Source organism: Papilio polytes, unplaced genomic scaffold (genome assembly GCF_000836215.1).
Source record: "Papilio polytes unplaced genomic scaffold, Ppol_1.0 DF824180.1, whole genome shotgun sequence".
NCBI lineage: Eukaryota > Metazoa > Arthropoda > Insecta > Lepidoptera > Papilionidae > Papilio > Papilio polytes.
In genome coordinates, this window is record NW_013525024.1 from 2,866,462 (window position 1) to 2,879,739 (window position 13,278).

Below are 13,278 nucleotides of genomic sequence, written 5' to 3' on the forward strand. Positions count from 1 at the left end.
AACCAGGCGTATCTCAAAACTTATTTAGTGTGATCACATTGAACTATGAATAATTAACTTTAATGTTAAAACCTCTTTTCTGATGCCTGCCATTTTTTATACCGGTTATATACTTCAGTTTCAAAACTTTAGGTTTCTAAATATTTTAATTTGATCTAGTAAATAGTTGGACAGCAATATTTATTTTCTAAATTTGCAGGCGCTCAAAGAATGTGAACTATTTGTTTATGAAATGAAAAAAAATATGAATCCATTGGAAAAAGGGACATCAATTCTATAATGTTTGAAACAAAATTTAACTTTGATATAATACTCTATCCAGTAAAGATAGCGAATCTTAAACTGAACAGTTAATGTGGTACTACAAAAATACCCTTTTATATTCGTTGAAGCATCTACATTAAAATATATGCATATTTACATTATAATTTCTTTAAATCTATTACAATCACATATTTTCTCATTGATACCTTGCGGTTTTCTTCTTTTTCCCTACATTTTTTTCATATTCAAATAAGCAAAAATCTTGGTGGCCAGTTTACCTCTTTGGCTGTGTACAAACTCCTTGTTATCCAAAGAGATTGAATTCTGCGCTAAACACTACGGTAGCTCTACAGGTAGTGTTCATGATAATGTTAAGTAAATTGCATGTTCGTTAGCCACTTTTTATAGAAAAATCCATTTGATTAAATTGTGTTTTATATCTCTAAAGCCAGATAATCGTTGTGGTGGTTACTTGATACTGAAGATAACAGAACAAGTATTTATAGCACCGCGGTATGCATACGCACCAGTTATTTTCTATTTGCCAGGGAGACTGTATTTTTTACAAGTCCAGTTATTACTTGGCGTACGTGAATATAAATGTAAGGAAAATGATTCTGACAACATTTATAATTATTGGTGCTTTGTCTGTTATTTACTATTTAATTGGAATTTACAATGAGACGTACTGGAAAAAACGAGGCATAAAATTCTACAGTAAGAACAAAGTTTTTGGCCCCATGGGAGAGTTCGTAACTTCAAGTCGAGCGCTATTTGAAATTTTTAATGATGTTTATAAAATGTACCCCGACGAACCTGTTGTCGCAGTAGGTAATTTTCTTACTCCCGCACTTTACGTCAAGGATGTAACCAACGTAAACCACGTTTTAAATGTAGATTTCAATTCATTCAGTCACAGAGGATTTGATATTAATGAGGGAGATTTACTCGCAGACAATGTTGTCTTCATGAACGGTAATAGATGGAAATTGATGCGTCAAAATATGACACCTCTTTTTACGTCCACCAAATTAAAGAGCATGTATTATATACTAGATCGTAGTGCATTGGATTTTGTGGAATATTTAAAGATGAGACCGGAACTGTTACAGAAGGATACTTTCAAAACTGTTAGCACATTTTGCTGTGCTGCTATCGGAGCTTCTGTCTTCGGTATAGAAAATGAATCAGTTTTTGACTCACCTTTTCTTGCAATGGCAAATAAGGCCTTTGCACCTACATTTAGGATTAACTTTCTGGTTGCCGTTGCCAGTATGAACCAGAAATTGTTTAAACTGTTACGAGTAAAATTATTTAAAGATCACGAAGAATTCTTCATTGGAGCTATAAGGCAAGTGATTCGAAAAAGACAATCAGAAAACGTTAAGAAACACGATTTCGCAGATTTGTGTGTTGGTTTGATAAATAAGGGTGCGTTAAAAGATCATGACACAGGTTTAGAAATACAAGCTACTGAGGAAATATTGGCAGCTCAAGCGTTCTTCTTCTTCGTCGCTGGAGTAGAACCCAGTGCCACAGCTTTGTACGGTTTATTAGTTGAGTTAGGCAGGAACCCGGAACCACTGAAACGCCTTCATGAAGAAATCGACAATGCATTCGAGAAATATGATAAGATGACATATGATACCATTACCGAAATGGAATATTTGGACATGGTGTTCAATGAAGCATTAAGAATGTATCCGCCTATAGGGAACTTGATACGACAATGTATTAAGGACACTGTATTACCATCTGGAAATATTAAAGTCGAATCTGGAACAAAAATATTTACTCCACTATATGAAATTCATCGTGATCCAAAAATTTACCCGGATCCTGATGTTTTTAACCCTGAGAGATTTTCACGTGAAAATGCAAAGAACATAAATAGTAATGCGTTTATACCTTTCGGCGAAGGTAAGAGATTGTGCATTGGTGTCAGATATGCGACTCTACAAGTAAAATCTGGTTTAGTTCACTTGCTGCGTCACTTTACTGTAAAAACACACATTGGTAAAGGTGGAATTAAATACCAAAAACAGAATATACAAGTAAGGCCAACTAACATAGACGTTCAAATTATACCAAGAGATTCGCGTAAAAATAAGTAAAGTTGATTTAAACTAACGGAAACTTCTGTCAATGGTTAATATGTTATAGAATACGAATTTTAAATAGTTAAAAGTATTTTTTTTTATTAATTTAATTACTATTATGTTGTGATATAACTTATGCATATCTGTTTGGTTAACAGTTCAATATTATGTATTATACGTTTATAATAAATTGTGTTGGGAGTTTTGAAATTCAAATGGTTTCATTGTATAAAGGTTTTTATCATAACCTTTACTGTCCCCAACAGAAATCTGTGTCTGCTGCAGCGATCTAACCTAATCTTTACCATTGATTCTTCAACAAATATATCATCGTTTTTCACAAGTATGCGTTCTCTGTAAAATGAAAACAGAGATTCCTTTTATTAAATAACAGCTCACATACTTGGTCAGAAGGCAGTGTTTAAAGCTTTTAGATATTTTGATATATCTTAGATAATTTTGGTGCATTTGTCACTTGTGTGTATGTATTTGTACTTACTAAGTGTGTAGGAATCCTACGTATATTTAATACACCGTCAATACTTCTTTATTGTTTATTCAACGTTTGTGCAATCTGCAAGCCTTTAAAAACATGAAATTATAGTTTTCTCCAAGCAGTTATATGACCAAAGCTGAAGAATTACTTGAGACAAAAAAGTCAGGAAGCTGATTTGAAACATCAACTTTGCATTCGAGAGACCGATTAGTAATCTGGGAAGATAGTTATAGAATATTTAAGCTACGAATCAAAACAAATAAATGAATGTTTTAATATATGTACGGTAAATCTGATAAATTGAAAATTATTAATATAATTTTCGATTATTATTGAGTAAGAGTGAATAATTGAAAATTATCAATAATAATACCGTGACACATATACCTATAATATTACAAGGAGAAAAGACAATGAATAAACCGAAAGGTAAAGGTATATATGTGATGTTAAATAAATTACCCATTTAATTTTGATTATATTTTCATGTTTGCTTGTTTCATTTGATAAACTTTGAACAATATTGCTACATCATCGTATTGGGTTATCTTAATTCTAGATGTCAACAATTTCGTTATCTCTGACCACGCAAACAAACTTGATAATTATAACTACTAGCGGCTTCATCCGCATGAAATTATAAAAACTTTATTTTATTGTTTACATTTGTCAAAGTCTCAATTGCAAATGTCAAAATTAATTTGTCATTAATGTTTTCAGCTTATAGTTTATGGTCCCTTTCCCATGTGATGGTATTTTTCAATTTATTTACCCCTAAGTTTAGTAGCGTGAAAATATATAGCCTAAAGCGTGACGTAAGTGTAGGGCTTTTTATTAACGAAATAATGATTCAAAAAATGTTGTGATTGCTGACATCCTACGCCACGAAGTGGTGTGTGTTTACGCTTTATGATATAAGGAAATATAAAGATAGATAACACTTTGGAATCACGTAAAAGCGGTTATTGTGAGAAAACCGTGATAGATAAAAAACAAATGACTTTTTTCCTTTTGTTTAAATCTACAATACCCTTCTATGTTATTTTTATGTAACTAATGATAATGACTACGTAAGGAATAAAGACTAAAAATGTTTTAGTTTGTACGTGCAGCAACGAGATCAAATTGTCGATGTTTACATACAAAAGCTATAACTGTTAAAATTTGTCTAATACACGAGAAGTAGAGACATTTAAAAGCAAAAAGTTAGTATGAGTATGTTATGGGGAGGGGAGAATCAAACGATTTCTCCTTAACTTTAAAAATGAAATGGATAGTACGGATAGAAAAGATGGATGATGCAAGAAAGATGGCATGATCAAGAAGGGAGTGACAAAAATGGAAGGTATATTGACCTAGAGGATAATTGGACCTATAGGATTGTCTGTAAATAAAGCTTCTTAAACCATAGAGGACGAAAATCTGTACTTAGTGAGTGGATTATGAACAGGACGGTGATGAAATTTGTAACAATATAAGATGGTTTCATCAATTGTGTAATTATTTTTGTGATTGCACCTCACGCTGTTCAGGTCGACTCGTTTGTTTTTGATAAAATTTTGACAGTCATACTTTGTGGTATTTAATTTTTATCATGTGACTTGTTAGGTCATCTGATGATGTTATCGAAGCGAACTAAATAAATATACCTATAATTTCTAAAAATTTGATCGCGTCGTTGTAAGCACTGCATTCCAGATTATGAAGGCATTAATATTTACATCAGGTTCTTCTAGCTTAACTTGACTTTTAACGTTAATTCATTTTCGATTACAACTTAACATCTGTCAACTTAGTATCGATATAATAATAGCGTGAGTAATGTCATACAATTTTATTTAATAGTTATATAGGAGTGGGTGACAGCGGTCATCCCTAAATATGTGCAACAAATTGAAAGGTTGCGCTGTCTACTTTAAATGTCAAGAGAATTTGACGAACAAGTAGAGGATATTTTCCTTCCATTCTTCTCTTCAAAACTAGAGATATTTAATAAGTAGACAATGATGCGAATTTTCGTCATTTTCTTTTTTACTTTTAATAACTACGGTTACGGACGTGATCATTGCAATGATTTCTTCAATCACGTGCCGAGCCGCGATAATATTGGTACGTCATGAATAATTCACTAACAAAATGTAAGTGATATCATTTGTTTAATCTACAATTTCCTGGTTCAGCTGTGAATGACTTGACTAGAAATAAACATTAATTTTAATAACAGACCGACCAGTTTGGAAAAATTAAGGTTATTAAGAAAGCACGCATGCGTATATATGAATAAGTGGCGAGAGAAACGCGTGGAAAGTGCCAAATGGAAATCCGAAATCTAACACGTTCGCAAATAAAGTGTAATTATTTGAATAGTGTTGACATGTCTGTGCCAAATTGAGTCATTAGAATGTCGTTGGTGCTGCTTTAACGAAGAGATGTCACGTCCCAACACTTCACCTATGCAGTTAGATGAATAATGCAATGCGCCTGCCGAAATGTTTGTGAATGAATTTTATATTTAATAGTGCATATAGTGTGCTCAAAAGGTGGCTGTCATTTGTAACTTACGAGGGGAATTTTGTATATGTTTATAGTAGAAGAAAACGATTAAATATATGTTACTGCATGCTTCGATTACTAAAGAATCTGTACTGTTGAATTATAATAAAGTTTCTTTGGTATTTTTAATACTATTTCGTGTCATAAACAGGAATTAGTTTTTTTATAAACAGAAACAATCACGTGGGCATTAAAACAATGGATTGAAAGAGGTAAAGAACGTTAGTTATGAGTGTGTATACCTGTAGAGGTAGACCTAGAAAGAGATCTAGGATTGCGTGAAAGGTGACATGATCAAGAAGGGAGTGATGACTGATGATGAATGATGACGGATGATAGAGTTATGTGGAAGACAAAAACCTGTTGCGCCAACCCTACGGGAGAAGAATAAGTAGGTAGATGATGAAAGTGGTAAAGAATTAAGGGATGAATTTGCCAGCGAAGAATTTGTCTTTTGTTAAATTTGTTTATCGAATTGTAAACAATGAATAAAAATGTTATCGTTGACAAAAAAAGGAAATAGAATAACAAAGTGCATACTCATAGCATTCCGAGCGAGTATTTGCTGTATGTTGAATGTTGAAATAAAAAAAGTCAAAAAGATCCACTCTTGCCACATATCACTTTGCGTTTGATATGTATCCTATGAATAATTCATTTACAGTACGTTTGAGCCAGTAACAGATATTATACGAGAATACACAAGAATCGACATCTCAAAGGGTCGATTTGGAATCGTAATATCACGTTTGAGCCTAAGCTTGGGTTATTTTTATAGCGAAAATGTTACCACGTGCAAACTATTACGAGGGGAAGTGTTAACACAAGATAAGAATTTTACATTTAATATCTAAACCAAGAAACAAGGATTACAAAGATATTGTCAAATAACTCCAAATTTCTAGACCTTTAAAACAGCATAAAGGTAAAGTTTTTGTAAAATAAACAAATGACTAATGCTCGGATAGTGTGAGAGTCTGCTAGTTTTTTTTTACATTTTTAAAATCTACAAGAAACATTTCATTTGTGTATATCATCAAGTTATCTATGACACATTCATTAACCGAGTCTGGTCTATATGTATCCAGATATGTCCAAACTTTATCCTAACACAGCGCTAGTTTTGTTCGGTTCTCGCAGTTCATGTTAGTTTGCGTTCGAACGTACCTTGTTAAGGTTGGATGATGCTTGAAAGTTATACGTTTGTTGCGTAGTTTTGAAGCCTATATAATACATATACAGTCAGATAATAATTCGAATGTGAACGAATTTCTTGGAATTTCTAAGACTAGTGTGAGACTAGAGCGCTTTCAAGTTATTGAACTCTACTTTTACTGTATTAATAAATATACCAATATCAATGATTCAACAGCTATTGTACCGCAGTAAGTTTCAAGCCGCAAGCCGCATGCTAAGCCAAGCGATAACTGATCGTTTCGCAAGTAAACACACAAACAAACAGATCTAAAAAGTTAACATGATAATCGTATAGCACAAACTGGTGTGTTGGTACAATTTTCTCTATCTTATCTGTTCTGTCTTTGTTTTGTCTTGTATCTTTCCGCTTCGTTTAAAGACGTTAATGTTTCTAAGTCTCTTACGCCTTCTTCGTACCAGGCTAGCAATTTAGACGAGTAGATTAGTAAATCATAAAGATTTTAGTAAGATTTAAGGTAATAAATTGCTCGGTTCTCGACTAAATTACTAGCTTAATGTAAATCTAATGCCTGGCATTAGATAATACCGCTCATGAATACTATATAAGTAATAAAAAAAATATCTGAATGCAACCATTCAAAATAAAACACGTGTAAAAGCAATTTTTGGTATCAAACTTCGATAACTTTCTTAATTTTTACCCATGTATCCTTAAGATCTTGTATCTTTTATTTTCGAAACTAATAACAAAGCACAAAGTAAACAGGGTAAATGTATTTTAAACTACGTAATTTTTCTATTAGGCTGTACGTAGAAATTTAGGTCATAATCCACCGAGATCCATATAACCTAGATCTAAAATTACAAGAGGAATAGTTTTAAAATTCAGACAAGACATTGGTGAAAGACGTAAGCCAGGTTAACGACAGAGAACGCCATAAAGCAAGCAGTAAAGTCGCAGTTAAAATAGAAAATGGTTGCGCCGTACATAGTGACAGGTAAGTATTTTTATTATGTACAAACACCTTTATTACCTCATGGATTTAAATCGTGTTTTATAAATTCCTGTTTGTAGAAATGAACAGTTTAAATTTTGGTTCAAAGCAAACTTACAAACAAGCAGGAAGTTCTATACAAAATATTTAAGAAACCAACACTATTATGTCTGTACAAACATTATGTGTTGCTTGAAATGTTTCCGTTTATGAAACTAACAAATGACAGTTAATCTTCAATGTGTCTTCCTATACGGACATTGTTTTAAGAATGTATTTTTAAAAATCGAATCAACGCTTATTAAAACGTATCTGGATTTAATAATGTTTTAATTTGAATTGCTGCCCATTGCAATACCAAAATATTGTAACAAAATGAGTTGTAATTTACGAAGTATACTCATGTCAGTGCTTTTATTAAATGTTAAAGGTAAGTATGTATATTCATACCATAATATTATCTGTAAATGATATCTAAGTATTAAAAATAGATAATTCAGTTTCAGATGCTTTTAGTCAGTATGTATCTGTGATTAGAAAACCGAATACGTCCAATTCATGCGACTTCAAACATCACATCGGTCTTGTGGAACATTTTTTTAATCTTATTTTCACCGAGTTTCATAAAAATCCACCCGTTTGCGTTTGTGTACAAATGTGTCCAGAACATTCGATGTATTGCTACCCGAGTGGTTGTATGAAAACGAACGACATGCGGAAAAAGTATTCAAATGCTCCGATAGTACTTCCTCCAACTCGTACAGAATTCAATGATACAGTGAAATCTTCTTACCTCGTTGATAACGGCGAAGAACAAACTAAGAATAATTATATTGATGATTTTCTAGATGGAAATCTTGGAATAAAAAAAGGTAAGGTAGTTCTCAATGATTTTATTCCATCAAGTATGTTTTAATATTGGTTTTTACAGCTTTAACGTTGTTGTTACAGCTATAGGTGAAGACGACGTTATTAAAAATGAAATGTTCAAAACAAATCCTCTTAAAGATCGATATAAGATGGTATTTAAATATAAGAGAATACCTAAAGTTGAAATGAGATATAATTTAAGAGAACAAGTGAAAAATGTTAAAACTGATAAGCAAAAACATGAAAACTATGATATGTCAAATCAAAGATGGCCGAAAGGGAAACATTGGATACATAGTAGACAATTAGTTGAGAGTATTCCACCGCTCAAAATTGATGAAAATAGAGCTAAAAAATATTACATGTTCACTGAAAACGATCCTACAAAGTATACTTCTCCGAAATATTTTAAAAGAGATGCTTCAAAGTTTACGAATGAAGAAGCAATTAATGTTGAAACTTTATATATTTATCAAACTGACACTGATAGTCCAAACATGTCCGTGGAGTCCGTGATAGATAATTTAATAGAGAGTAGTTTCGAAGGGCTTACAAATCTAGTGAGTATGGAGGCAAATAACACTTTAAATCAATCAGTGGATGAAAAAACATCAACAGATTCAAGTTTCTATCGAGCTAAAAATGCAGTTTTTAAAAATGGAACATATGTTAATACGACAGAGTTCAGGGATTCTCTGAAATTTTATTTTACAACTACTTCTCCTCCATTGGATGAAACAACAATACAAAATGATAATGTTGACGATCCCAATATTATTCTACAAAGCAAAGCTAACTTTTTAGACGTCATCGCAAAAATGTCTAATAAAATAGAACAACAAAATAATGCGTCAATTGAAATAATTAACAGAATGACTGGACATAATAATTTAAAACATTTTACACCCAGGTTAAGATATATTGAAGAAAAAAATAAACAAAACGTAAGTAAAGTCACCAAAGATATTAAAAAATCTACAGAAACACCAAGTGTTAAAAGAGATATAACAATACTGGCCTTAAATAGTTCACTAGAAGAAAAAGGAAAGAAAAACAATAGTGATAATGTGTAACATAATTGATTAGATTCTTAATAAAATATTTATCATATAGAAGAAACCAAAATCGTCTTTTTCTTTTACAGAATTAGAGTTTCCTTCTTAGTAAATTATCTTAAAAATATACTAAGAAAACTACTTAAAAATCAGACCTAAATGTTGATGACTTAGTATAGGACATTAACCTGAGAATAAATCACGTGAATAAAAAAACACATTATATTTACATTTCATTACTAGAGCACTAAATCTAACATTAGTAATATAGGAAGTGCATACGGTTGAGCGACTATGAATTACTGAAGCGACAAATTCCAAACTCTATAATTTTCACGCTAATTACCCCAATTTAATAGCTACGTTCAATAGCGTTAACTTTGACTTGTAATAAAAGTTTGTATTTCCCCTAAATATTATGTAATAATTCGTACGGTCTAAGTTAAACTAAACTTCGCAGAAGAAGTCCATAAATTAGTGCTGCATGTATTGTCTCCCTCGTGTTGGAACATTCCAAATATCTTTAAAGGTAATTTTGGTATAATGTTTAGGTTTTTGTTATTGTGATAAGTTGAATTAAATTTTGCGTAATATTAATTTTTCAAATCAGATTAACACTAACCGAGGACACTAGTAAAGGGATTTAAAATGTTTTCCACAATATTATAAAATATATGATACAGCAGATACTGGAAGAAGAAGCAGTAAATAGCAATTCTAATTTAGATTATACCGAGAACTTAAGTCTTACGGCATTTATGTCATATAACTAGAAGAACAGTTTATAATGATTAGAGTATAAAGCAAGGAAACAATAGACTTCTAAAAAGATAACAATGAATAATAATATCATATAAAGATAATAGGTTTTCATAAAATTTCAAACGCTTTCATTAGCAGGCGAGAGGCGCGCGGCGCAGCTTGCGTTAATGTCTTCATCCTATAACTATCTTAGTCTAATTTATTGCGTTTTCGAGTTCAGCAAACCTAAAACTAGCTGCAAATTTTTTAGTATTTCATACTTTTGCATAAACGCTGTAAATCACATAGTCTGGAATAAGAACAGACATGATGCCTTTGTTATCTAATCTATGTTTAAAGCAGTAAAAGTTCTGCATAAAAACTCATTACTCATTGCGTCCTACTGCAACGCCGGGGAAGACGCGCGCGACATCCGTCTTGACTGTTTTCTCTTGTCTTTCATTATTTTCAATGTCGTTGTATTCTTCTATTTTACCGATCGATCGACCAATGTTAAGCGTGGTCTCGCATGCAATTGTAGGTTTGAACTTGAAAGATATTTTGCGCTTCAATCCGCTTACGGCAACACATACTTAATTATTCCTTATCTGACATTGTAACTATTTGCCATTAAATCATTAAACTACTAGGCAATCATTTATTTATCTATAGTATAACCATTATCCTCTATCACCAGTAGAGGTGTACGTAGAACAAGATGGATGGATTGCGTGAAAGGTGACATGATCAAGAAGGGTGTGATGACTGAGATGACGTATGATAGTTATTTGTAGGATGAAAACCCGGTGTTCCAATACGGGAGTAGGATTAGGTAAATCATGATAATAAATAGAAGCATTATTAATTAGTTATAACAAATTATATTCACTAACGACTATTATCAAAGTTTCAGCGTAACATTTCCAATCATCCGAACATATATTAAATTGTTGGATTCCACGAACTAGGCAAGTTTTGACGATATTATTAAAGTAAATTTTCAGCACACAACATCGCTTGCTAAGTTTGTTCCACCGGATATTAAGTCGTAGAACGTGCTAAAACATGATAATGTGAATGTTGGTTAAACATCAATATTAATATAATTAAAACATAAATTACAAATATATTTTCACGAATTATTAACAATAATACAACTTACAAAACTGTTTTTTTTTTTAAATAACTAATCCAGGGCTTGACCACGACTCCACCTAAGCTGAGTAAAGACGCGGCCGAAGGTTTATTCCAGACATGAATATCGTAAAAGAACTTTACGAAGAAAATTGTCAAAAGGTAGTTATTTAAAATACATTTTAATCGATGCTTGAGACATTGACTTATATTATTGTCTTTTTAGCCGAAGATAAAAAAATACTTCCAAAGCACTATGGTGATCATTGTAAAGTCGGCTGTTGGCCGGTGTCACGAGGTGTAACGTTACGAGGTTACATTTCCATCGAGCAGTTCAATGCTTGCTGGTTCCCCGTAACTACGTATTGTAGCATAAATGTTCGCCGCGTAACATGTTACATTACACCTTACAACGTCGGTCAGTAACCTTAAGGTGATAATTACCTAATTGAGATTTACACTGCCGTCATAGCTCCACCACAGCCTTAGTTGTGGTAAATTCAACTAAATTTATATTCACTATTCTAAGCTGTTCTTACTTTAACTGATAACTCCTTAAATGTAGGGAATAAATTGCTACAAGAGGCGTTCAAAGACGATAACTTGACTCTGATTGATCGTTTATAGCTATAAATTCTATTTACTCTACAATGATAATTAACTAAATTAATTAACAATTTTCTAGTTAAGGCGTGTTAAGAAACGGAGGCGGGGTGAATTGAAACGATCGGTGTATGCTTACGAAGTGAAAAAGATATTTTTGTCTGTTTATATTTTTATAAATTGACATATCAAAAAAGGATTTTGCCAAAATCAAAACTTGAAAAGTATAAAAACTGTTGGATTCCTTGTACATACAAGTTCGTTTTCAATAGCGTCGGTTACGTCACCTTAAACAAGATCAGTGCTTACAAAACTCCAGAACATTTTTTAACGACTTCGAAAAGGGTAGTTCCCAATTTGGCTGTATTTTTATGTGTGTTAACATATCTTCGTACCTGGTAGACCAATTTTGCTAATGCTTTTTTGACCGACTACCCAAAAGAAGGAGGTACTCAATTCGTCTGTATGTTTTTTTTTATGTGTTACGGTATAACTCCGCCGCTAGTGGACCGATTTTGATAATTCTTTTTTTATCCAAAAGGTAATGCTTGCAGGTGGGTCCCATTTTTTTGTTTGATTTTTGTTGTAAAAACTCAAACGTAGTTTTCGAGTTACCGTTCAAAATGCGTGACAAAAAAGGTCTGTTTTGCTTTCTTGGCTTCTACGATATTGTCATCTTTCATAGGGGAATTCTAAAGATGTAAATATTTTTATCCGTAATTGGTAACCACAGTAATTTGAATATAATCATCTTTTTCATCAATGATTATTAATTAGATAAAAAGATAATATATTATAAGTGCGGTTCACAACAATTTTAATCGTCATCATGTGATTGATTTTTTTTTAATGTTATCAACAATTTGTTCAAGTTATCAATCTAGGAAAACTATAACTTTTTGCATGTAATGGAAGAGTAACACAATGTTTTTATTTTACTATACATTCTTAGATTTTAGTGTTTATTTCATTCTTGCTTATTTATATCTTCTTTTATTTTATTTAGTGTTGCTTCTTTTTCTACTAACTTTCGCACGGACTCCCTCTGCGTAGAATTAAAAAAAAAAACAAAAGTAAGTATCCTATGCGTTCTTCCAGAATATCCTCTACATCTATACCAAATTTCATAGAAATCCATTCAGACATTTAGGCTACAAACTCTAACAAACATCCATCCATCTAAACTTTCGCATTAATATAAAAAAAAATAACATGTAAAGTATAAATTTAATAATCGTGTTTAATATAATAAATTTACATCAATAACAATATATTGCTGTTACTTTACTTACTATGTATGGTACTAATTT

General features: G+C 31.9%; 2 protein-coding genes across 2 annotated transcripts; both read left to right on the forward strand.

Annotated features, from left to right (window-relative positions):
- The first annotated feature begins 29 nt into the window (after positions 1-29).
- LOC106111251 (cytochrome P450 6B5-like) lies at positions 30-2,471 on the forward strand. The gene has a single exon (XM_013293277.1). It carries the CDS (start codon positions 780-782, stop codon positions 2,376-2,378), a length of 1,599 nt encoding a protein of 532 aa, XP_013148731.1. The 5' UTR covers positions 30-779; the 3' UTR covers positions 2,379-2,471.
- A 5,599-nt stretch (positions 2,472-8,070) lies between these two features.
- On the forward strand, positions 8,071-9,548 carry LOC106111103. Its single transcript, XM_013293075.1, has 2 exons — positions 8,071-8,437; positions 8,517-9,548. The coding sequence occupies exons 1-2, from the start codon at positions 8,221-8,223 to the stop codon at positions 9,506-9,508; spliced, it is 1,209 nt and encodes a 402-aa protein (XP_013148529.1). The 5' UTR covers positions 8,071-8,220; the 3' UTR covers positions 9,509-9,548.
- Positions 9,549-13,278: the final 3,730 nt, after the last annotated feature.

What these genes read in the sequence shown, in the direction of transcription:
- LOC106111103 (XM_013293075.1), top strand. Translation starts at nt 8,221, where the DNA reads ATGTGTCCAGAACATTCGATGTATTGCTACCCGAGTGGTTGTATGAAA. An exon ending in AAATCTTGGAATAAAAAAAG is followed by an intron (nt 8,438 to 8,516) that starts GTAAGGTAGTTC and finishes TTGTTGTTACAG; the next exon opens with CTATAGGTGAAGACGACGTT.
- LOC106111251 (XM_013293277.1), top strand. Translation starts at nt 780, where the DNA reads ATGCATACGCACCAGTTATTTTCTATTTGCCAGGGAGACTGTATTTTT.